The 22738-nt window shown below is 41.4% G+C and overlaps 2 protein-coding genes across 2 annotated transcripts; both read right to left on the bottom strand.

Moving 5' to 3' along the window:
• Nucleotides 1-8530: 8530 nt before the first annotated feature.
• LOC120807108 (cytokine-like protein 1) lies at nt 8531-12325 on the bottom strand. The gene is made up of 5 exons (XM_040158803.1): nt 12158-12325; nt 10482-10722; nt 10338-10382; nt 9637-9783; nt 8531-9539 (listed from the first exon to the last, which is right to left on the bottom strand). Exons 1-5 carry the CDS (start codon nt 12199-12201, stop codon nt 9438-9440), a joined length of 579 nt encoding a protein of 192 aa, XP_040014737.1. The 5' UTR covers nt 12202-12325; the 3' UTR covers nt 8531-9437.
• Nucleotides 10798-22683, bottom strand: LOC120807105 (limbin-like). The gene is made up of 24 exons (XM_040158801.1): nt 22117-22683; nt 21643-21718; nt 21204-21346; nt 21039-21095; nt 20741-20927; nt 20501-20601; nt 20259-20324; nt 19961-20095; nt 19592-19731; nt 19076-19400; nt 18662-18901; nt 18282-18457; nt 17837-17996; nt 17519-17695; nt 17072-17382; nt 16736-16910; nt 15806-15949; nt 15452-15679; nt 15004-15236; nt 14829-14916; nt 14496-14671; nt 12332-12433; nt 11253-12095; nt 10798-10975 (listed from the first exon to the last, which is right to left on the bottom strand). The coding sequence occupies exons 1-23, from the start codon at nt 22363-22365 to the stop codon at nt 11657-11659; spliced, it is 4128 nt and encodes a 1375-aa protein (XP_040014735.1). The 5' UTR covers nt 22366-22683; the 3' UTR covers nt 10798-10975; nt 11253-11656.
• Between the last annotated feature and the right edge of the window lie 55 nt (nt 22684-22738).

The following is a 22738-nucleotide window of genomic DNA, read 5'->3' as shown; positions in this document are numbered from 1 at the left end:
AGAGACCAGTTTCAATGAATGCTCTTTGTGAATTTGGAGAACCACAGCATTTGTTTTTATAACAGCACTGTCTGTTGTTGGAATGATTCCCTTCGGAAGGGATATGTGTACTGTAAAATAATGTATATTTGAAGAATATCCTCATTTATATTATGAATATATTTGTGACATAACTTAACAATAAATTGTTTATTCTTTTTCATTACGAAGTTGTTCGTTTTGACTTACACTTGCATGGTGCCCGCTGCACCGAAATTAGACTGTTTGATGGTCCTTAACCGTGCTTGAAAAATAGGTTTCCTAATGTTTACTGAAAACTTAAAGAGCTGTAGAAAACTCAATATTTCCTTATCTATTTTAGGATGAAGTTTAGGGGGTCTTGGTGAGCGGGGTAACTACTCGCCTATAGCGTCTTAGTTTGGGGAAAAAGCAGAAGTGAAAAAGTATTTTCAGGCCTTGTTAAAGCAGGTTTAAAAAAAAAAAGAAAAAGGAATTATTGATTATCTTGAGAGCAGCATAGTTGAAATATTATGCTTTATGGAATTTCATTTAGATCTAAAGGCTTCATGTGACCCACTTCGTAACAATATTGACCTGTCCCGTCTCTATTTCTTCAGGTTTTCGTCAGGTATTTACATTCACACTTTCTGTGCACATGCCAGGAGGCGCGTGGTTCAGCCTCGCAGGGCTGGTGTGCGCTGCGAATGTAAACTTGACACATATTATTTTGGTGGAATGTATTGCTACAGCTGTTGCCTATTGCTTTGAAACAACTAACCTAGATTTTGTTGGCGCCAGAAGAGGGTTGTTTTTTTTTTTGGTGGGGGGGGGGGGGGCGACCCAGTTGTGCCGACTGACTTCAAAACACGCCGGTAAATATTGGAGATTGCTTCTCTGGGCTAAATAGCTTGTAAACAATCCACGGGCGTGTCATTAGGGGGTGTTTGGGGTGTAAAATGAGCCAGGCGACACCCCGTTGGAGAGAAGACAGGGTGTTAGGACCCGTGAGCCAATCTACATATAAACATATTACATTACTGGAGCGCATGAAGAAAACATCTGAACCTCCCGTGTGATGAAATGAAATGACATAATTGGGGGGGGGCATGACAGGCCACTCTACAGCCGCGTTAAAGGCTCTCTCTCGACTTCCCTGCCATTCAGGCAGGGGTTAAATTGGAGTAAAATAATTGCTGTAATGAGCAAAGGCAATCTGCCGCAGACTGAGGCCGGCTCCAGCGAGGCTGTAGCTCCAGGCAAGGCGGAACTTTTATCATTCCTAAAATGTCAACGGGGGACTGGGACGGGCAACACTTCTCCCCTCTGCGCTGCGATTTCCTCCTCTCCAGCGCCGACAAGCTGCTGTCCTTGAGGGGGGCCTGGGACTCCTCATCTATTCTCAGAGACATATCTTTTGCAATAAAACAGTTGCCAAGTTTTTGGTTTTTTTGTTTTTTAATCTCCCACTCCATGTTGTAACATTGCGTCTCCCAGTATGAAATTCATCTAAGAGAGTGTTTCCTTACAGTCTACTTTAATCCATGCGGAATGTTGCCCGACTAGAAGCCATATTTTTTTTTCTTCTTATTTGTTTAGTGTCCATTTTATCCACGAGGCATAATCCCTGACAATAAATTGAAATCACACGGATGAGAGCTCCATCTGAAAAGAAAAGAAACGTGACACAAAAGAGCCAAAGGGGATCCGTCCATTCTTTTCAACTCTTTCATTCTTTTGCCGCCCCCCCCCCCCCAACAAGTCTCTCTATCTTGCCAGAAACCACACAGAAAACACAACTCACTTGTTTATATCATCCAAAAGATCACAGGACCCTTTAACCCTTGATCTTCGAGAATGGAAAATGGGTTATTAGAATTTGCCTTAGATAAACGATTGTTAAAGACAACGGTCGCTGGATGTCTAGTAGACCTTTAACCTTTATTCAGCCCCCCCAAGACGTGTAGAGGATGCATCATTGGGCTTTTTATACGCTGAATTAACACAAGATAAGGGAGAAAATCCGTCGAGCGAACCGCCAGTAACGTACCAAAGGTTCATCTTTTCCTACTCCTCAGCAAACAGCGGTCAGAAAAGAGCCGATGTTAAATGTCAGCTCCTCTATCCTACAGCTCAGCTCACACTAATGTGAGCGGGTGTGTTTGGAGTGTACCCACCACAAATTAAAAACGCTTTCACCGCAACATCTTCCGCCAGACGTCGACTGCAAATGGATTTTTCTCCCTTAAAACTGCAGGTTGCTTCTTTCAGGACGATCTCTTCGGAGATTATCTATCCACCTCCCTTACGCTCTCCTTTTTTTCCCCCAGCACATACAAATACATTTTTAAACCTGTATGACACGTGGTCATTAATCAAATCAATTAATACATTTGCGAATATTTTTTACACAGTGGTTATAACAAATGCGTTGACGTTTTTGGTTCTTTACAAATGAACTAAATGTAGCCTTAACTCTGCACTAGACTCGATAAATGTCTGCACATTTTATTAGACTTTTATGGTGAGATATTATAGCCTATATTAATATCTTGGTTAATCAGGTATTGTCATTTTATTTAACATTATTAGACAAAGTGTTGCCAGGGTTAATCTAATTCCAGTAATAACTGACCCTTTTAGAAAAAGCTAATATCCCTTTACTAAAAAGACTAAACACATCCATCATTTCTATTTAAAATATGGGGACAAAAAAAAAACTGACCATCCACCATTCTTATGCCACAATCCATAAAATCTGTGAAAGCCCAAGTTACTTTCTCCATTTCTATCAAATACCACACCACCACCTTCTGTTCAGAGTCGGAGTAACATAACACAAGCTCTCTAAATAAAAGGGTATAAAGTTTGACACCACAAAAGTCTGCTAAACTTAAAAATTAAAACTAAACCAAAAGCCCAAATGAGCCTGGAGGGTAACTCATCACATGTCATTTGAGTTACACCTACTTGTCGCTCTTTTGGCCATTTTAAACATTTGTAGGCAGAATAAACCCCAGCAATAATAACTCTTTTTAAAGTATTTTCTCAAAAGAGAAAAAAAGGAGAGCCGTCACTGGGCCCTCTGAAATGTCGCCCATGCTCTCATCTTCATTATGGCTTATAATGAGATAATTGCTTGAAGCATTTACCTAGTGGTCTGCTTGTTATGAAAATGTCTTATATTCAAAAGGTAAGGGCAAATAAAGGGCAAGTTTTCTATTAAATTACTCATCAGATTTTTTCAAAAATCTAATTTTTCACAACATGTTAACTCTGGGTCCAAGAAGATACAAGAGAAGACCTGGGCTAAAATAAATGTGTTTGGGTGCAGGGAAATGTTTTGTCTTATTTCAATTTCCATTTAGAAAATAAATATTACTAATACCCACATTTATCTATGGCATACTGTATTAACTCGGACACACAACCAGGTCCTTGCTGTGCAACTATAGATACAGTGGGAGTCCAGCCAGTCACAACCACACTGTAAATATTACTAATAATGCAGCATGGTTGTTATAAATCAATGTTGAGTCTCAGGAGAGACAGCCATCATCACCAATTTCTTGCGGTTGCCTTTAACAAAAAGACCTATAAAAATCAGTCTCCTGCAGAAAACCAGATGTTCTCCTATAGCGAACTCACAGAAATGTTACAACAATGCCATATTTAAAAAAGGAAATGTAATAAGCTCACCAAGAAGACAGTCTTGAGAGTATCATGCAGTAAAAGTCAACATTTAAGGATGGTTTTAAATACATTATTGAGTTGGACACTGTAGTTCCAGGTAGCATGGCCCCAACAGGCCTACACATGCTGACAGCCAATGAATATCATAGGAAAACACGTGAAGTAACACTCGTTGTCGTTTATCATTAGGTTTTCACGATATACATATATACACGTATATATTTTCTGTCCGTCAACTTGAGTTATTCTGTGATGGGGATGAAAGTGTTGCCTACAAGCAGAGCCAAGTTCAGACGGATTCATTGAGGAGGAATTAAGGTTACAAACCTTCTCATTTTATACTTATATGGACCGTAGTGTCCACTAGAGGGCAATGGTGTATTTTTTTTTTTTTTTTTTTTTTTTTTAAAGTTGACCTGCGTTTGTGACCAGACTCTGGCCACTTAGGCTGAGGTTTTCTAAACCACACATATAACAATAGAGTCATCCCTCGTGAATGTATTATATAAGTACAACTGTTCATAACTGCATTTAGCTCGATGAAGAGCCCGCATTCACTCCCCCTCTGCTAATCAGAAGTCCTCGGTGACCCTCTATTGAGTAATTACTTCAGCGTGTGAATCCATGCAACACTTGTGCGTTTATAAGGTACATTTACTGTTGACAGGAGGGGCAGCTTCGGTCTGATACGTGAGAGTTTTGAATCTCAGTGTGGGTTGAAGACTATAACGCAAGCCTCCATCCACAGCCAGATTTACTGAGCAGCGTAATTACAACAAGTGTGGAGTGTGCGCCAATCATCTATTAGAAATTAAGGGGGAAACTTTTTCTTATGTGGACTAATGAGGCAACATTTCTTTTAAGATGCAATAAAAGTCCTAAATGTGATGGAAAATTGCCTGAAAACCCCATAAATAAAAACTGAATCACAAACTGCATCACCGAAACTTTAATGTAAATAGGTTTCTGATCTGTCCTTTACAAGGCAATTTATTTCAACAAAGCAGAGAATGATTACTGTCACCCTTCGGCTAAATTGTTGTGTTTTATTGTGCAGCATTTAGCATTTTTGGTGCAGTGTCACAGAACATAAAAATGTTAAATTACCTGGCCGCCCGCTGTTTAAATGTTCTGTTCTGGTTTTGCCTTAATGATAGAAAATAATTCTGCGGCCCTCTAATGATGATCAATAAGCACAGGAATTAGGCTTTATAACTGCACTGTGGGCTGATTTCTTAACAAGCCACATGCTGCTGACTAACATTTTCATTTTTTGTAGGGTAAGTTAATTAGCAGTGAGGGGTTCAGACCTGATGGTTCAGAAGTGCAAGAACTAGATTTGGCAGAAAAGGAAAAACATTCTTGTCGTAACATGGGCCAAGCAAAACTCATACTGCAAGCTGGAAAATTATTAGTAAAATGATTAGTATGTGTTATAAGATTAAAAACATCTTCTGCATGGGATTGATGGAGCTATAACAAGGTTTTTTTTTCCAGTCAGGGTCAGTGTTTGACAAATGTCAGCTGGGTGTTACATTACTCTAGATCTCCATATATTACAACAATACAATATAATATTGTGCTATTAGACATTTATGGGGGGTAAAGCTCTAGGTTTGCAGATTCAAATTCTACAACAAATTCAATAACATTAGGTTTGAAAATCCTCATGAATCCATGTGTCCTTTCATATTCGTGTATTAATGTTCATTTTGTGTGAAACTCTTACTCTCAGCGACACTGAACATTCATCAGTTCTCACCGCTAACAGTAAATTGTTGGGACCTTTTCAACAGCACAGCTGCAGATTTTACTGTGTTTAGAAAGATGTCACAATGGTCGAACTCAGGCCTCAATCCCTGTTAGCAAATTAAAAGTAGAAATAAAAACGTTACGTTTAAAATCATGCACATTTGCAGAAAATGCGTCATATGACGGTGTCATGTGGCGGCATGCCTGAATAAAGCCCAATTTAACCCTGACGACCATAGGCTGCAGTGCTTTAAAATGATAGAGATAACCAGCTGTGTTTCAATTCTGACAAAAAAAAAAAATACTACAAACAGCAGTTCTGAGATAGAGACCTTTTAAATACCTGCCTGTCAGGGGCATGACATGTTGAAAAACTTATCTTCATCTGATGTGGCAATATGGAACTATGACAACCAGCACCACCTTGTGGCAGATCAAGGCGCCGTCATACTCCTGAAGATGAACACAGTGCATAGGCAACAGTGAAAGGATGACCACTGCATGGGGGCTCTGCTTGCTAATCAGTCCTCTGAAGTGACTCGTTCTGCAGCTCCTGCATAATAACTGGTTCCTCAACGACCCTCAAGATGACTGAACGCATTTCAGTGGAACTCAACAATACTGCCCAACAGTATTTCCGCTTGCGAAAACCTGCACAATAGGCCCTTTCACATCTGAAATTTTGACCTGTCATAACAGGAAAAGTGCAGGTGTTACCAATAAAAGTAACAATGGCTTTCTTCTATTCAAGTAAGCCATGGCAGTGTAACAGCGAGCCAGCACGCACATTACCAAGACCCTTAAAGTGAAAAAGCTAAATGAGATTCAGCGATTTTTACTTTTATTATTTACACGTGTTTCCTACTGTGGCATGTTAAAATCTCCAGAAGGCAAAAATCACAAACAAATTGTAAAATTCTTGTGATTGTTTCTTCCATTAAACATATTGCTGTTTGGCAGCCGGGTCAGGGAGAGTTGTCAAACAAGTCCCTGCTGGCAACAGCACTTAGCTTTACCACATGACAATAACCTAAGCATTTGTCAAAAGTAAAGCTGGCTGAGTATTCATTGGGACAGATTACCCATCACAAGTAATTTCAAGTCTCTACAATTGAATTTTCATTCAGGTATTCATACTGCTCTGACATGGATGTATACCAGGGGCTTACGTGGCATGTGAGGAACGTGTCCTGTGTCCTTACTCAAATTCATCTAGTTTTAGTCTAAAGAATTATTCTAAAATTTTATGTCATGGCCTCATATAAACAGATGTAATTAAAATATGGATTCAGTTATATCCAGACAGTAATCCAAACGTTGAACAGTATGTGGCAGATATCAGATAAAAGGTCTCAATGAGAGATGAATGAATACTCTCATCCATTGGCAAAAAAGGGGGAAAAAAACTCTGAGAAATCAAACCTATTTTTGAAACATAAGGTGTACAGCGCATTAAGAAACTATTAGGACCCCTTCACTTTTTTCACATTTTGTTAAAATGAAAAAACCAACAAAGAATTTTAGAAATGTTAGCAAATTAATTAAAAGGAAAAACTGAAATATCACATTGACATAAGTATTGAGACCCTTTGCTATGACACTTGAAATTTAGCTCAGGTGTCTTCCATTTCTCTTGATCATCGTTGAGATGTTTCTACACCACGATTTGATTGGACATGGTTTGGAAGGGCACACACCTGTCTATATAAGGTCTCCCAACTGACAGTGCATACCAGAGCAAAAACCAAGACATGAGGTCGAAGGAACTGTCTTCAGAGATCAGGGGCAGGATTGTCTCAAGGCACAGAAAAAAATTCTGCTGCATTGAAGGCGCCCAAGAGAATAGTGGCCTCCATAATTTTTCAATGGAAGAAGTTTGGAACAACCAGGACACTTCTTCAAGCCGGCCGCCTGGCTAAACTGAGAAGTCGGGGCACAAGCGCCTTGGTAAGAGAGGTGACGTCTCCTCAGGGAAAGACACATGAAAGCCACTTGGAGTTTGCAAAAGCACCTAGAGGACTCTCAAACTGTGCGAATCAAGATTCTCTGGTCTGATGAAACCAAGATTGAACTGTGTGGCCTAAATTCTAAATGTCCTGTCTGGAGGAGCCTAGGCACCGCTCATCACCTGCCCAATACCATCCCAACAGTGAAGCATGGTGGTGGCAGCATCATGCTGTGGGGGTGTTTTTTAGTGACAGGGACAGGGAGACTGTTCATGGTTGAGGGAAAGCTGAACGGAGCAAAATACAGAGATATCCTTAATGAAAACCTGGTCTAGAGCGCTCAGGACCTCAGACTCAGACTTGAAGGTTCATCTTCCAACGGGACAATGACCCTAAGCGCACAGCCAAGACAACACAGGAGTGTCTTAGGGACAACTCTGAATGTCCTTGAGTGGCCCAGCCAGAACCCTGACATGAACCCAATCGAACATCTCCAGAGAGACCTGAAAATGACTGGTCACCAACGGTCCCCATCCAACCTGTCAGAGCTTGAGAGGATCTGCAGAGAAGAATGGCAGAAAGTCCCCAAATCCAGGTCTGCAAAGCTTGTTGTATCATACCCAGGAAGACTGGGAAGAAGAGGGCTGTAACGTCAATCTGATATTTCAGTTCTTCCTTTTTTAATAAATGAATAAAGTAAAATTCTGTTTTCACTTTGTCATTATTGGGTATTGAGTGTAGACTGATGAGGGAAAAAATGAATTTAAAAGATTTTAGCATAAGACTGCAACATAAAAAAACGGGGAAAAAGTGAAGGGGTCTGAATAGTTTCTGCAGAGGACATAAATACAATCAGGAAGGCAGAGTGTTCCCTTATGATTATTTCCAAAGCACAACATTGCACACGAAAACAATGGCAACACCACCATTATTTACTGTAAGCTATATTTCCTCATTGGGAAGGTTAATATTTCAATTTATTTTAGTCTGCTGAATGGAAAAGAAAGTGGGAACCTTAATTTATGTAAAGCCACATTGTTCACTCATGGTTCACATATTCCAGACAAAACCACCAGGTTATTTTAGTGTTTTTTTTTTTTTTTTTTAGAGAAAATATTTTCTTACTATGACTTAGGCAATGGTTACTCAAAATACAGCTGCACTTTAGTCCAGGACCAACAAACAATTAGAGTTCATACTGGCAGCAATTCTGAAAATAATGTCACAGAATAAATCAAAAAGTACACAAAAAACAGATACATAAAGTTCTATAACATAATATAAGACATACTGTGTAGAGATTGTCATTAATTATACATAAAGAACAGGCAAGTTTCTAATATGTCTATGACAGTAAGGGTTCTATTATTTCATATGCATTATGCTTAAGGCCATAAAAAATGTTAATCTTATTGAGCTTCACGCCAAGCAGCAGCAGGACTGTCATAACTTCTCTGGTTTTAAATGACAAGTAAAAACACTTTTGTGGGAATGAATTCTGAAGGAACATACTATACAACCAAAGCATTGCTTAGGACATCTGTTTCTTACATAACATTTTCAACCACCATGTTCAACCCTTCAAATGTTTACAAAATTCTGTATAGTGCTCTTTTAAGACACGTTAGTCAGACCAAGGGTTATGACAACACAACATATTTCTCTTAATGACACATGGACCTTTGATCAGCCCTGGTAAATAAGCAGCGGTTGAGGCTCGCCTCACAAGCATCTCTCATTGGTTTATTATTTCAAGGTTTTTCATCGGCAGGGTTGGGATTCAGCAAATTTCCTGTGGAAAGTTCTGCACTCCTTGCTGGAATGTAACCACACATGTTCACTAACATGAATCTGCAGCGAACACAGAGCCACCTAGGTATGGCATGAAACAGCACTGTGTGTCCTGCCAAAACCAAATGACGCATTAATACACTCTAAGGTGTGGTGTGGTTTGTGCAGGTATTTGTATGTGCTTTCTACATATGGCTGATATGTGTTTTTATGAGTGTGATGGTCCAGTGTATGCCTTTTGTCTGCTCTGCGTGTTGCTCATCTCTCCTCTTGCAGAAGCTGAAGCCTGTCCTCTGCATAGCGAGGGCTGCTGTGGCCAGTATCAATAGCTTCACAGTCATCTGTGAAAAACACCAGGTCCTGCCAATGAAAAAGAAAGACATGCGGTCAGGCCACTCATGCGTGAAAACAAGAATGTTGAGGTCAAAAACACTGCAGACTTCTGAGATCTTCTCACCCGATAACAAATTCTGGTGACGATGGTGTACAAGTTCTGGATTTTACGTTTCAGCAGCACCATTCTGGGACGCTCTCTGCAGTACTGGTCGGGATGGTTCAGCACCACGTAGAGAAAGTCACGGAGCTTGGTGGTGATGCATGAGTTCTAGAAAGTCAAAACAATTCTTTTAAAATGAATGCCAGCGTCAACGGTGTACTGCTTAACGGTATTCATAAATCTTCTAGAAAACTGTTACTTTTTAAATGCTCTTGCCTGACACTATTTACAGATTACACTCATGTAGTCAAGTAGTCATGTCAGTAAAGTAAACTTTTTTTGTATCTCATACATTCTCATTTTGGAACAACTCATCAAAAAGAAAAAAGAAAAAAAAAGTCATGGATCCCCATCCGACAAGAATTTGGCTCAGAAATAATAATAATAATAAAAAAATAAACCAAAGCATTGGTTTGATTAAATGTGTCCTGAACTAGCTTCCTGCATGTGGTGAAAGTGAAATCTTCAACTCTTCTCTAACTGGGGTCATTTTCTTCTTGGATTCTGTACTAAATTGACATCCTTAGCCTTTAATAACTAACTGGACTTCTGAGCGTTGTTATTAGTGGTCATCCCATTTTCCTGCGAACCCCTTAAAGCCACTGTCAGCACCCCTAGTGTGTCCCCGTATCATGTGCATTACCACATCGCTTTAAACTTACATGTACATCGAGGAAGATCGTAGGTAGGACTTCAGCACACGTCTTCTGCAACCCAAACATTTACATTAGAATACAAAGCAAAATGGTTTTTCATAGCCTTGTCTGCAGAGTGTGTGAGAACGCCATCGACGTCAAAGTGCTTACCGTGCGGTGGTAAGTGTGTATTTTATCCAGCAAAGCCATGACTTCTTTGCTCAGGCCGATGGCTCTGGAGTAGCAGGTCGGAGGCGCGCAGTCCGACAGCCACACAAAGCTGAGGAAACACACCAGAGTGGCCGGTCCCAGCCTCATGACGGACAGCAACACCGCGCTGGCGCCGATCGGGGATCCGCTTCCAGCCGCGTCTACAGCCAACGCCGTTCCAAATAGTAAAGAGGAGGACTTGCTGCAGTTTTAAGGATCGTGGAGAGGTAGGGGGAGAGAGAAAAAAAAAAAAAAACGATGACGTGGAAGCGCAGCAAGACCGAGTGAAGGAAACATTTGGGGTCCGCCGAGCTCTTGGAGCGCACATCAATGCCGTGTTCATGTAAGCTCCAAATACCGGGGATGATTGATCTTCTCCCGCTGAACCCACGGCCACACATTCTCGCAACTTTTCTCCCCCAAGTTTCCAAGCCACTTCTGTGGCTTGTCAGTTCCTAAAAGCGGGATATTTACGACAGCTATTAATCATCAACGGGAGTCAACCGCTGAGCATGTCAAAAGAAAAAAATCAGAGAAATTTAGGGGGGATTTGTGCTTGTAGTCGTGAGGGAGTCAACGAATGTTTGGCAATGTATACACAGCTTATTTTATCCTATCAATTTTAGCTCTTGTCCTTGAAAGCACTTTGTATTTGGACACATTTAACCTATGTATCTTGAGTGTAGAGAGGTTCAATCCTCACACCAGACCATCAAAGCACCGAACCAATACCTGCAGTTTTGGCATGGATGTTTAAGAGTGCCAAGTATTCAGCACGAAAAGACCAGAAGGGTTTATTTTAGTTTGTGAGCTTCTGAGCCTGCAGCTCTGTGGACCACCGTTTAAGAGACGCCAGGTTAAGACAGGGGTGTGGCAGTATAACCTGGGAGCCAACCACTTATGTATAACCTTGCAAATCATCCTGCCTATTAACAATTTGAAATAACCAGAATAAAAAAATAACTGGAAACAGTTATCAGCTGTCTGCTGCCTTTACTTAAAACCAAAGCCAGATGCTACATACATTTTACAGAAAATGTGCTACTTTTGCAAAACGGCAATACTACTGGTTTATTTTGTTTAGTACCATCATCATAAAAAAAAAAAAACTTTTCAAAACATAATGTTTGTAAATCTCAGGATATGTTTGTTGGGGCCACTGAGCCTTTCTTCAGATTGAGGAAATTCCTCTTCCTTTTTCTCTTGGGGACATCCACACTACCACATGTTTCAGGTGGATCCCGAAACACAAACAACCTTTCTTGAGTGGCAGGGCTGCCCAGTGCAGAGCTGGCAGAGGCTGAAGTCATGCATTCCCCCGCTGAGCTGTGAAACGTTTCATTCACTGTGTCCCCAACTTTTTCTTCTGCAGTGCCAGTCTGCTGCTGTTTAACTGTGTTTTCAGCCATGGTTGATTCATACATCGGCCGTTGTGCTTTGGTAAAACTGTCCACCTGTCCTCCTCCTGAACTCTTTCCTTTCTCCTCAACCAGCAGTGGTTCAACATCTCTTGGAAGCAGAAGACAGGATCTGGGGAGCAGTTTTTCCACCAGACTTTGCCTCTTTTCCTGGACTCTGGGAGATTTTGGACGACAAAGGAGTTGTTGTTAGTAGGAGTGGAGTGTTAAAGTGCTTACTTCATGCATGTGGTCACTGCAGCCCAGCCATGTAACTCTTCCATTGATAGGTGTATTTCACTTCAATAAAAGGATCTGTCTTTGATGGTGGTGACCACTGAACTACAAATTAGTCTTAACGTGAAGTCTTTAAATGGCAGCTGGTAGCAAAAGACAGAAACGTGTTGAACTCACCTCTCTCTTTCCACAGCGCAGCTCGGCATATTGAGCACATTTTTATGCACCATCTCTTCCCTCAGTTTGACAGGAAGAAGTCGATTAGACCCCACACCACACCTGGTCAGAAAGTCATCAGCATATTATGAGGCTGGTAATTGCAATCCAATCTCTGCACACAATGCTAGCTTTGATTAAAAAAAAAAAAAAGGGTCAGTGATCCCCTGTCTACTATAACAAGTAAAAGTAGTTTTTGGTCAGCAGGGCTTGGTAAGATGTTTAGTATTGTCGCATTCAGGGTATATCAGGAGCTCCTAATGTTTGATCAGATCCATGTGGAGGAGATGCAACACACACTGCTTCTGACCACACATTCATACACACTTTACACAATTTACAGTAAATGATCAAATTGGGAGGTAACATACCAGGGAAAATGAGGATGCCATAAACACCACAAAGCAAGAGGGCAAAGAACAGCAGTGGATGAAAGAAATGGTGGGAAATTTGAAGATGGACATTTCTTGAGATAACTGAAACTCGATATATTCACTTTTATGTCCAAATTAGCAAAGGACACTAACAAGACAAGGTTGATGTTTGTCCACAGAAAGGCAAATATGACCGCATGTTTGCATTTTTCATGAATTCAGCTCAAATCAGTAGCTAAATCAAAAAATAATCAGTAACTTACATGTACCATTTTCACACAGCAGCCTGTTCAGGTAAGGTAAGAGATCAATTTTCTGTCTTCTTCACCTTTCTGTGATCATTTATTTTCCCTTTCAATGCAGCCATTCACATAATACAATTGTTGTCTCTGACATTTCTTTCTGTTGTCAGATGCCTGCATGGCTGTAAATACAATGATGTCTGAGCAGCTCGGTCAATTAGCCTTGACTGGCCAAGTCCAACAAATCTCATGCTAAAAAAATGGAGTGTCTTTAGGAATGGCTAAATGCTATTATGAAAACAAAAAGGAAGCAGAAACAATAGCACTGAAAAGAGAAAGAAAAACGCTTCGTGCATATTGTTAAAAACTGAGCATTTTCATTCCCTTGTCCTTTGGCCAGACAGCTTCCAAAGAGACCTCATGCATGAGACATTAGTCACCAGTAAACTAATCCAAACTCAGCAGGGGACATGAGGGTTCCAGTGCATCCGGAAGAGAAGGAAATGAAATGATGAGTAAAATCATTTGCCCCTCCATCTTGGCTCAGGGAAAATGGCCCTTGTGGAACTGTGTTCAGACAGTATTTGTTATCTAAATTAAAGACAATGAGATGTCTGTGTTTCAGCCAGCTGCTGTGGAAACACTGCTCTTATTTAATCAATGACTTCACTTCAAAAACTACTTTCTTAAACCACAGAACTTGAATTGCGACATTTAAATTGTTCTATTTTTTCCAATAAAAAAGAGGGGGGAAAAAACATGAACTAGAGGACTACTGCACAACAAAAGCTTTTAGTGGTTTATTCACATTATTTGGCAACCAAGCTTAAGACTTATTTGCCAGTTGGAAGAGCCTAACAGATTTCGTATGATGATGTTAATTAAACAAAGTATATCCCATGTGCCCTATTTTCAATAAAAGAGCAATATTTTAATACTAGACTAGTACATTGTGTGGGCAGTCAACAGCCACAGTTACGCCCACTTAATTAATTTCTTTACGTAGAGTAAAATGACAACTATGACCAGGACTTTTTATGTATCACACAAAGTTCTGCCATCACTTACAGAAAGGAATTCCTGATAAAGCTCTCTACTGCTGACAGAATAAATGTTTAAGTGATCATTTCGGGATGCAAACTTAGCTAAGTGTTTGATTGTAAAGGCTTGGACTTGGCATGTGAGTACTTTCAAACAGAGAATCTTACACAACAATCTGTCAGCAATACATAATGGCATTTGTCAAATCTAAAGATTTTAAAAACAGTTTATTTAGTCCAGAATTAGTCTGTTTATGTGCATATATTCCCTTTCCTCTTTCATAGGATGCTGAACATGGTTTATTAAAAGTCTTAATGGAGAAAGACTGAAAAGAAAAATACGCTACAAATCAAATATATATTTATTGTTATTTCGGAGTCAAACACATTTGCCTACTGTGACCCCACACTATGCAAATTAGACTACAAGAGTGTTTGCCAGAGAATAAATCCTGAACCTGGTTCTTACCCTGCGTGTTCCTGCTCTGCCGACAATGAAACAGGGAGCTGTTTGGGGCAGAGGGCGTCAGTGATTGAAAGGAGTTCGCTTTCTGGCAGGGTGGGGAGGAGGAGACGCAGGGCCTCCAGGAGAACCTCAGTAGACACCTGACTCTGCTTCACCAGCTGAGATGCAAACTCCAGATCCTGAAATGACAAGCAGGGCACAGAGCCACTAAGTACAGATTTCCTCTGCTTCCACAGGCATGCACACAGAAGTGAGGATGTGCCTGCATTTTTCCATGCCATTAATATGTTTGTATCCAAGATAATAATGGAAAAACACTCTTGAATGAAGCCAAACCTGGTCACAGTTTACATAAAGTCTCTTGAGTTCCATTTGTTCTTTTAAATCTTCCATTGCTTGATCGTTGGCAATCATTTCTTGCCACCTGAAAACACCAGAGTTTCAACACTGTAAAATTTAATGGCCTGTGTCAACCCACAAAATTCCTCGTTACCTCCAAGATAAAGCTCACCTCTCAGCCAACAGTGTGATAACCTGATCACACTTGTAGAGTGCCTCCTGGAGGATGGATGTCATCCTGCATTCCTGCTGCAGCTGAAACACTCCTTCTTCCTCATTGTCCTCCTCCCTCTCATCAGAGTCCTCTCTGCGTGTTTTATGTGACTCGACTCTGGCCTGGGACATCTCCAGGCTGTCCAACTCTGTCCTCTTCTTCTGGAGCTGTTGCTCTGCTTCATCTAGGCCCTGTAGAACGAGTCCAGTTACCCATCTAATAAAAGTCTACAAAGTTTAGTACATATCTCACAGAGGAAACATGAGGATGGAAATGACAGATGTGAAAGGATTTTTTGGGAATCACACATTAGTTTGAACTTAATTATATGCCTCAAAGCCCATGAGCAGCATTCCAACCATGCAATGATACAACACAGGGGTTAATGATGAGTAGCATTGCCCACCAAGCAGTGGCTCTGTATACTCTGCGCCACGTCTTGTCTCTCCAGGCTCTTTCTCTCTCTGAGCTGCTGAATGAGCAGACTGTGCAGGGTGAGCATGGCTCTGGAGGTCTCCAAGACTTTCGTCCTCCTCTCGGCCCTCTGGTAGTGGATGGTAGCCATCTGAATTGCCAGGCTGTCTGCCTGGGTATGCAGATCATCCTCTCTCTCCCTCCGCATCTCCTCTGACACCTGCCAAAATTAAAACGGATGAGTATTGTCAACTTAAAATGCTCACTGCACTCAAAAATTAATTATATTTAATGTAACTGAGGTGACAAAACAGCTCTTCTGTCCTCCTGTCCACCTCTCCTTCACCTTGTTCATGAAACTGCTCTCCATCTCCTTCTCCTTCTCAAACAGCTGGATCCTGTCCTCAAGCCTTTTCTGGAAAAGCAGCATTTCAGATGTGTCTGTTCTCTGTCTGGCCTTGCTGAGTTCCCCCTTGGACTGAATATTTGTCTGCAAAAAAACCACGATGTCCATAAGGAGGTTGAGAAATGACTCCAACCACACTGCCTTGATGTGATTAGAAATGAAACCACTCTGTGCAGCCCATTATTATTTCTGGATAACAATGATTCAGTCATCTAGCGGCCACACAATTGAGGGTGATGGCAGTGTGGTTTGCACTGATGGTCGCCATTCTCCACTTTTTATTTATAGGAGAGAACATTAAATGCACCATTTTCTCCTGCTGTAGTTTAACTCTCATTGGTTCCTCTCTTTCGATTACCGCCAGAGTTGTAACATGAGGAGATTTAAAACAAAAATGTATTTACTTCATCAAAGCTAACACAGAGTAAAAGAAGTGGGGATAAAGACTTCTTCCCAAGAGAAAATCTTTTTATAAGAGCTACAAAAGAGATTCACAGAAAAAAAAAACATACATATTGTCATCTGATTCCAATGAAAAGCTCTAATGCTTAATTATAAAACAAGCATACAGAAATGTCAGAGGATATTTCCCATCGCTATGTTAAATGCAATGATGAAATGATGTGTGATTTGATAAATGTCTCCCACTCAGAATAATGGGTATAGTTCAACACTTGCAATGCAAAACTAAGAAACTGAACTTTTTATAGCTCTGAACCATGTAACACAAATATTGTACCAAAAGAAGTGGGCCACTGTGTCTTTCTTTAATAGTAATACCAGTCACCATAGTCAGGAAGTATCTAATTCTACACACTGGGGCTTTAAGAGCATAAAACCTGATTTACTATTGTTTGATTATGTGTTCACCATCTGTTTCTCGCCGTCCTTTCTCCAAGCTGCCAGGGAAGTGTGGAGTTTGGTCCTGGAGACAGCATGTGGCAGCACCAGGCAGCGGTCCATCACAGACAGACACTTCTGGAACTCCAGTTTCATCCTCAGCCGGTCATCTTCAGATAGAGTCAGCTGGGACGAACACAAACACCTAGGAGCGAAAGGGAAAAAAAAGAATAACCACACCAGAGTTTGACCATAAGACTTTACATTGGCTGTGTTGGAGCACTGTCGTGACCTAATAACGTGGTGTAACCTGTGTTTAAACCCCTTGAAATGAGATGACTAATGTCATTATAGAGTGTCACTAACCTGAAGAAAGCTCTGCAGTGTGCCCTGATCTCCCTCTGCTCCTGCAGTTCTCTCTCCATGTCTTCCTGCAGAGCCTCCCTGGTGCAGCTCAGGGTGCGTAAAGCTGCTTTTCCTTCTTGGTGCAACCTCTCCTGACCCTGCAAGAGAGCGCTCGCTCCTTGTCCCTGGGTCTGTCCTGCTCCTTGCCCTGGTTCTACTTGAAGAAGGGAGCGCTGTGTCCCTGGAGGCAAGGGTGTTAGCAGGGCCTGGGTTGCAGAAGGCTGGATGGCTTTGATTTCTGCGATGGCACCTTGGATCACACGCATGGTCACCTAATGAACACGTAGAGGATCAAGACAGGGAGTACATCAAATTTAATCAAGCTCGATGCTATATTTGCGTGTGGGTTTTTAAGTGATTAGGTCATGAAGCCGTGAAGAAGCCTGATGTGTACTGTTAGGGTGGCACCTTGCGGATGTCAGCAGTAGCCTCCTCATCCAGGTTGTTGATGAGCTCAGCTAGCTCCAAGCTGTGAGCCGTCAGTAAGTTCTGCCAACAGTGCAGGTTCTGAGCTACTTCTTTCCTTCCCTCCAGACCCTTGGACAGGCCCGACAGATCCCTCTGTCTCTGTTTGTGGACCGTCAGCTGGTGAAGGTAAGAACAGGAATGAATAATAATGGCATATTGACTGAGGAGATAGATAAGCAACAGGTTTTGACCACAATGGATATAGTTCATCCTGCAGTTGTTTGGAATAAGACCCTAAACTATGCCTGATCTCTTCACCATTTCAGAGATGAGCTCCCTCCTCTTCTTAATCAGGCCGCAGCGCATGGCTCTTCTCTCTTGGCTCAGTGCCTCATCCAGTCTCTGCCTTACCATCACCAGCTCTTTCTGGGCCTTCTCCTGCAGCTGGTCTATCTGCTCTACAGGCACTGTGCTCCCTCTGGTGGAGAAGAAGACAGTATGGCAGGTTAAAACATGGCTCTAGTAAAGTTTACTTATGTTTATATTTAAAGCTACCACTGAGATTCAATCATTAAAGTTTTTTTAATGCAACTATGACAGTTTTACAGTCACAGTACAGACAGTTTTTATTTTTTCTCAGTTTTATCAAATATATATTTTGTATTATATATTTCACATCACAAAAGGAACCACTTCAGTTTAAATTTTAAGATTACCAAGATGTGGAAACACTTTAGTTGTAGAGTGTAGATTAAGCACTAACCTCCTGATGTGAGTGAACCAGCTGTCCAAGTTGCTGGAGGTGCCGGAGAAGGTGTCAGAAATCAGGCTGTTGAGGCTGTGGAGGCTGTGCACCAGGAACTTCCTCTGTGCATGGCGTTCAGCCAGAACATAACGCTGATTGGCAAGGACCACATCGAGAACCTCTTCCAGCTGATCCTAGGGAAAAAAAAAAAAAAAAAAAAAATCACATTAACACATTCATTAATTAATCAGCACTTTAATATTTACAGTTAATATTTTACAACAATTGGAAATTTCTGAAAAGTATAGATGCCAAAATGCATTAACAGAGTGTGACATTCAAATGGTCATGGTTCTAACCATTCAGCAACAGTCTGAAAATCAACTTTGGTTATTCACCTGACAGGCAAAGTAATCATGCTGAAGACTTTTGGCTGTGCTTTTCTCCAACTCGCCCATCCTTGTGGCCTCCTCCAGTTCCTCCGAGAAGATCTTGTGCAGCTCCACCCGGCGCCACTCGATGATCTGCCTCTGGACCTTTGCTGAGGCTTCTTCATGTCGAACCAACAGGATGCGCTGGAGCTGACTCTGGCTCAGTTTGTGCAGCTTCTCCAGTAGGACACTGCACTGGAGGAGCTCCTAGCAACAATGCAAAAGGTTTACAGTTTAGTGACTGCATCACTCGGATCATTAACCGTCTCTTAATTCATAGTATATTTTACAGGCAAAAACGTCTTTTTTGTTTTTCTTTTAAGTGGAACTATACAAAAACAACCAATGCAAATATTTAAACAAATCATTCATAACTGTTACCTGTTGGTCTGCATGTTGACACAGCAGCTCAGCCTGGGCTTTCTCTGCTGCTTCCCTGTGGTGCTCAGCTTCCATTTCTTCCCGAGTCTCCAGGTTACACTGACCAGCCAGGGCAGCCATACGGGCCCCTCGCTCCTCTTTCAGCCGCCCCTCCATGCCCAGCAGCTGTCCGTGGAGCACACTGAGAAGCCTCTGCTGGACCTGGGCGCTGGCCTGGCCTCGGGACCTCAGGCCACCCAGCAGGGAGGATATCACGTCCTTGTAGATCTGAATCCGAGTGGCCTCCAGGTTGTTAGTGGCGCGCAGCAGTGTAGACATTTCAAGGCTTATGGGGATAAAATGCAGAGTGGGCAGAGTAAACTTGTATGTCGTGGGTTATGGTTTCGAAAACACATTAATGCATTTACACATTTGCTAATTTCTTCCTCTTGGTGGTGATCTTTAGCATTTTGCTCCATTAAAGGACATCAGACCTTATAGAAAAGAATGTAATTCCCGCGTGACTGCTCTACTCACTTCTCCAAAGCCTGGTACATGTTCTGGGGATCCTCCAGCACCATGATGTCCACCATCTTGTCTTCAAATGTTGCCTCTTCTTTAACTGTCTCGCTCAAGTTGTAGTCTGCATACTCTGGGTCTGAATCCCCCCTTTTTCTCTAAGCCAAGAAAATATATGTACAGTATATTAACATATACCTAAACTAAATCATAAACCTAAAGCAACTATCAAAATGAGTTTGAGAAAGCAGTTAATTTGAGAAAGCAAATTAACTTGTTATTTATAACAATAACAAACACAAATATGAAAAATTGTATGACATTTGACTACAGTCTGTCATTACCATTAAGTACAACAAAGCACATAGATTTTTAAGTTTGTTCTACCTTTTGCTGAAGAAGGTTCAGCCTGGTTCTGAGGCCTATCAGGTTCATTGCCAGAAACCCAAGCGACAACAGCACCAAAGTGACAAAGAACCCAGAAACAAATCCAGCAAAATGGACACCGTGGTTAGGATAGATCTGAAATGGTGAGCAGAAACATCAGATGTCCCTTTGAATCGGTTTCGTGAACATGATAGATTACAAATTGAAAACATCACAACAAAACATGTGATGCCTAAAGCTGCTGGTGTGTTTCCAGTAGAGGAGCAGTACAGGATCATTGTAAGTGCCCTCAACTTACCCTGTCAGTGGAATTCACCCTCAGTGTTAGATTAGCTGTTAACGGACCAAACATACTGACGTCGTTCTGTGGAGTCCAGAAAACAAACTTAATAAGGTAATAAGACAGAAAATTATCTTATTTTGCTACATATTAATGACGTGAAATTAAAAGCAATTGTTATACGATTCACAAAGTTGGCAATTTGTGGAAGTGAATTTTCAAGTTAAAAAAAAGAGGAAAAATGGGGTCGCAGACAATACCTGTGAGGCATTAGAGAAGGTGAGAAAAGCTGGAAGGTCCAGGACTTCACTCTTATGACTCCTTATGTGAGCAGTATAATTGACAACAATCAGAGAGCCAGCTGAAGGGTAAAAAACAATAAAATGTATTTTAGATACAGCATGTAGAAAATTGAAAAAAAGAAAAAAACCCTCAAAATTTCAAACCAGTCATGTTTGGGTTAAATATCATCTTTTCAAGATTCAGATTCCCAGACATACCAGACAGTGAATCGATGGCAAATGTCTGGTAGCCTCTTTCCACCACCCTGCCTTCGGTTTTTAGGGGGACTATTCCAGAAAGGGAGTCCCGGATAGCCACTTGAGATAGGTTGGTACCACCGACTGGGCCCATGTTGTGAATCAGCAGGAAGAATGTCAGCTGGGGGGGATCAGTGTCGAGCTTCACCTGGGGACCATGTGATTGAGGAGAAGAATGAACCAGGTGGTCGAGCAATATATGTTGGCATTAAATGCATACAGATAAACTGGGTTGTATTCAAACAATATGTTGATGTACCTGTGCACACTTGTGAAATTTGACCCCAAATGCAGATGGAGGTGCCACTCTCTGAACCTGCAGAAACATTCAAGGCACTATATAGTTAGTTATTTCCAACATGATCATCCAACCATTCTGAAATATTCAGTTTTAAGAATGTTTTTTAATAATGTAGAAACCCACCTGAGGCAAAGTGTGGCCCAGGTTGTACCTAGTGAGTGTGCTTCTGTGGACCCGGAGGTGCAAGATGTTTGACATGTAGGTAAATGATGAGTACAAGGAGTGTCCCCATGGGCCAGCAGGAGCTGAAGAAGAGAGCGGGCCATCTGCAGCAAACACAATGGGCCCTTTGATTTCCATTGTATCTGTCAGGTCTAATACTGCGTTTGAACTGCCTGAGTAAAGTATAGTAACTGAGGCTGAAACTGGCAATAAATAAATAGCAATTCTTTACCTATAGATGATCTTCAGATCATCGGTAGGTATACAGCATTGTCAAATGTGTATAACCCGTATTCTGCCATCAATAAGTTATATGTACAATTATTAAACTCCTCTTTACACAACAAATAATTGTGTAATTTACTGTATTGATGTACAAAGTTAAGAGAAAAGAACAAACCATCCATCCTAAACAGTGTCAGCTCTGCTGTTCTCCCACCAGGGTCATGTTGCATTATATGGATACCAGAGACACTCTGACAATGGAAAACGGGGCAGTCAGTACTTAATATGTCAACTCTTTATTTCAAAAAAAAAAAAAAAAAAAAGAAGTGAAATAGCTTTATCAAATGGCAGCCTAAAGGCATGCATTTACAAGGTACCTCTCAAAGCCTAAGAAACATCTGTTAAGGCCTGATTACAGAATACAAATAACTATAATAATTCTAAAATAAGGTTACAACAAAATAAATAATATCAATGTAATTTTCAGGATACACATCAGAACTGGGAAATGGGATGTGTAGCTGTAGGAACAGATCTACCAGAAAGGCTACACCTTCGTCAAAAGAGACACTGGCGGCAAGAGTTACACCAGGTCTGGGTTCTTGGAAAAAGTTGGAGAACTATTGATTTTAACCACTGGGATACTCACCTCCTGTTTCTCCGAGAGAGGAGGTGGTGGTGGTAAGGTTGTGTACCATGATGTATCCTGAGACGTACCGTTATAGCACGGCTGGGGTCCAGCACTGTACTCCGACACACCGACACGCCGCGTCTCACGCCGGGTTACATCGTGACACCGGCGGGAATATAACGGAGGTGGGAACAAACATGACACTGGGATATTCAAGATAAATGACAGTATCGTGACCCTCGCCGCGACAAAGTGTACCTGAAGCATTCGTAAGTTGGTGTGCCGCTCTCTCGGGAGAGCCGCTAGCTAACTGGCTGCATTGTGTCTGGATGTTGTTAAAATCCACTGCGAAGAAAACATTCCTACGGCTTTTTCTTGAGAAACATTAGCTGTAGCAGCGTCTCTGTCGAACAACAACATCTTACTCGTATTTAAATATTTCAGGAAAAACTACAGACGCCGTTTCAAATGTTTATACACGGACGCGAGTTCCATAATCGCCGTCGCAGCTCCACTTCGGAACAACATTTCCAAAACTTCGGAAGAACGAGCACCCTCTCGAGGAGTGTTAACGTAAACAAAGTACACACGTTTGTTTCCGGCTGTGGCTTTCAAATTAAAAGAGCATACGCGAGACCGC

The sequence above is a fragment of the Xiphias gladius genome, chromosome 21 (genome assembly GCF_016859285.1).
Source record: "Xiphias gladius isolate SHS-SW01 ecotype Sanya breed wild chromosome 21, ASM1685928v1, whole genome shotgun sequence".
NCBI classification, from domain to species: Eukaryota; Metazoa; Chordata; class Actinopteri; order Istiophoriformes; family Xiphiidae; genus Xiphias; species Xiphias gladius.
Note: the sequence above shows the minus strand (reverse complement) of the source record. Positions and strands in the feature narration are given on the sequence as shown.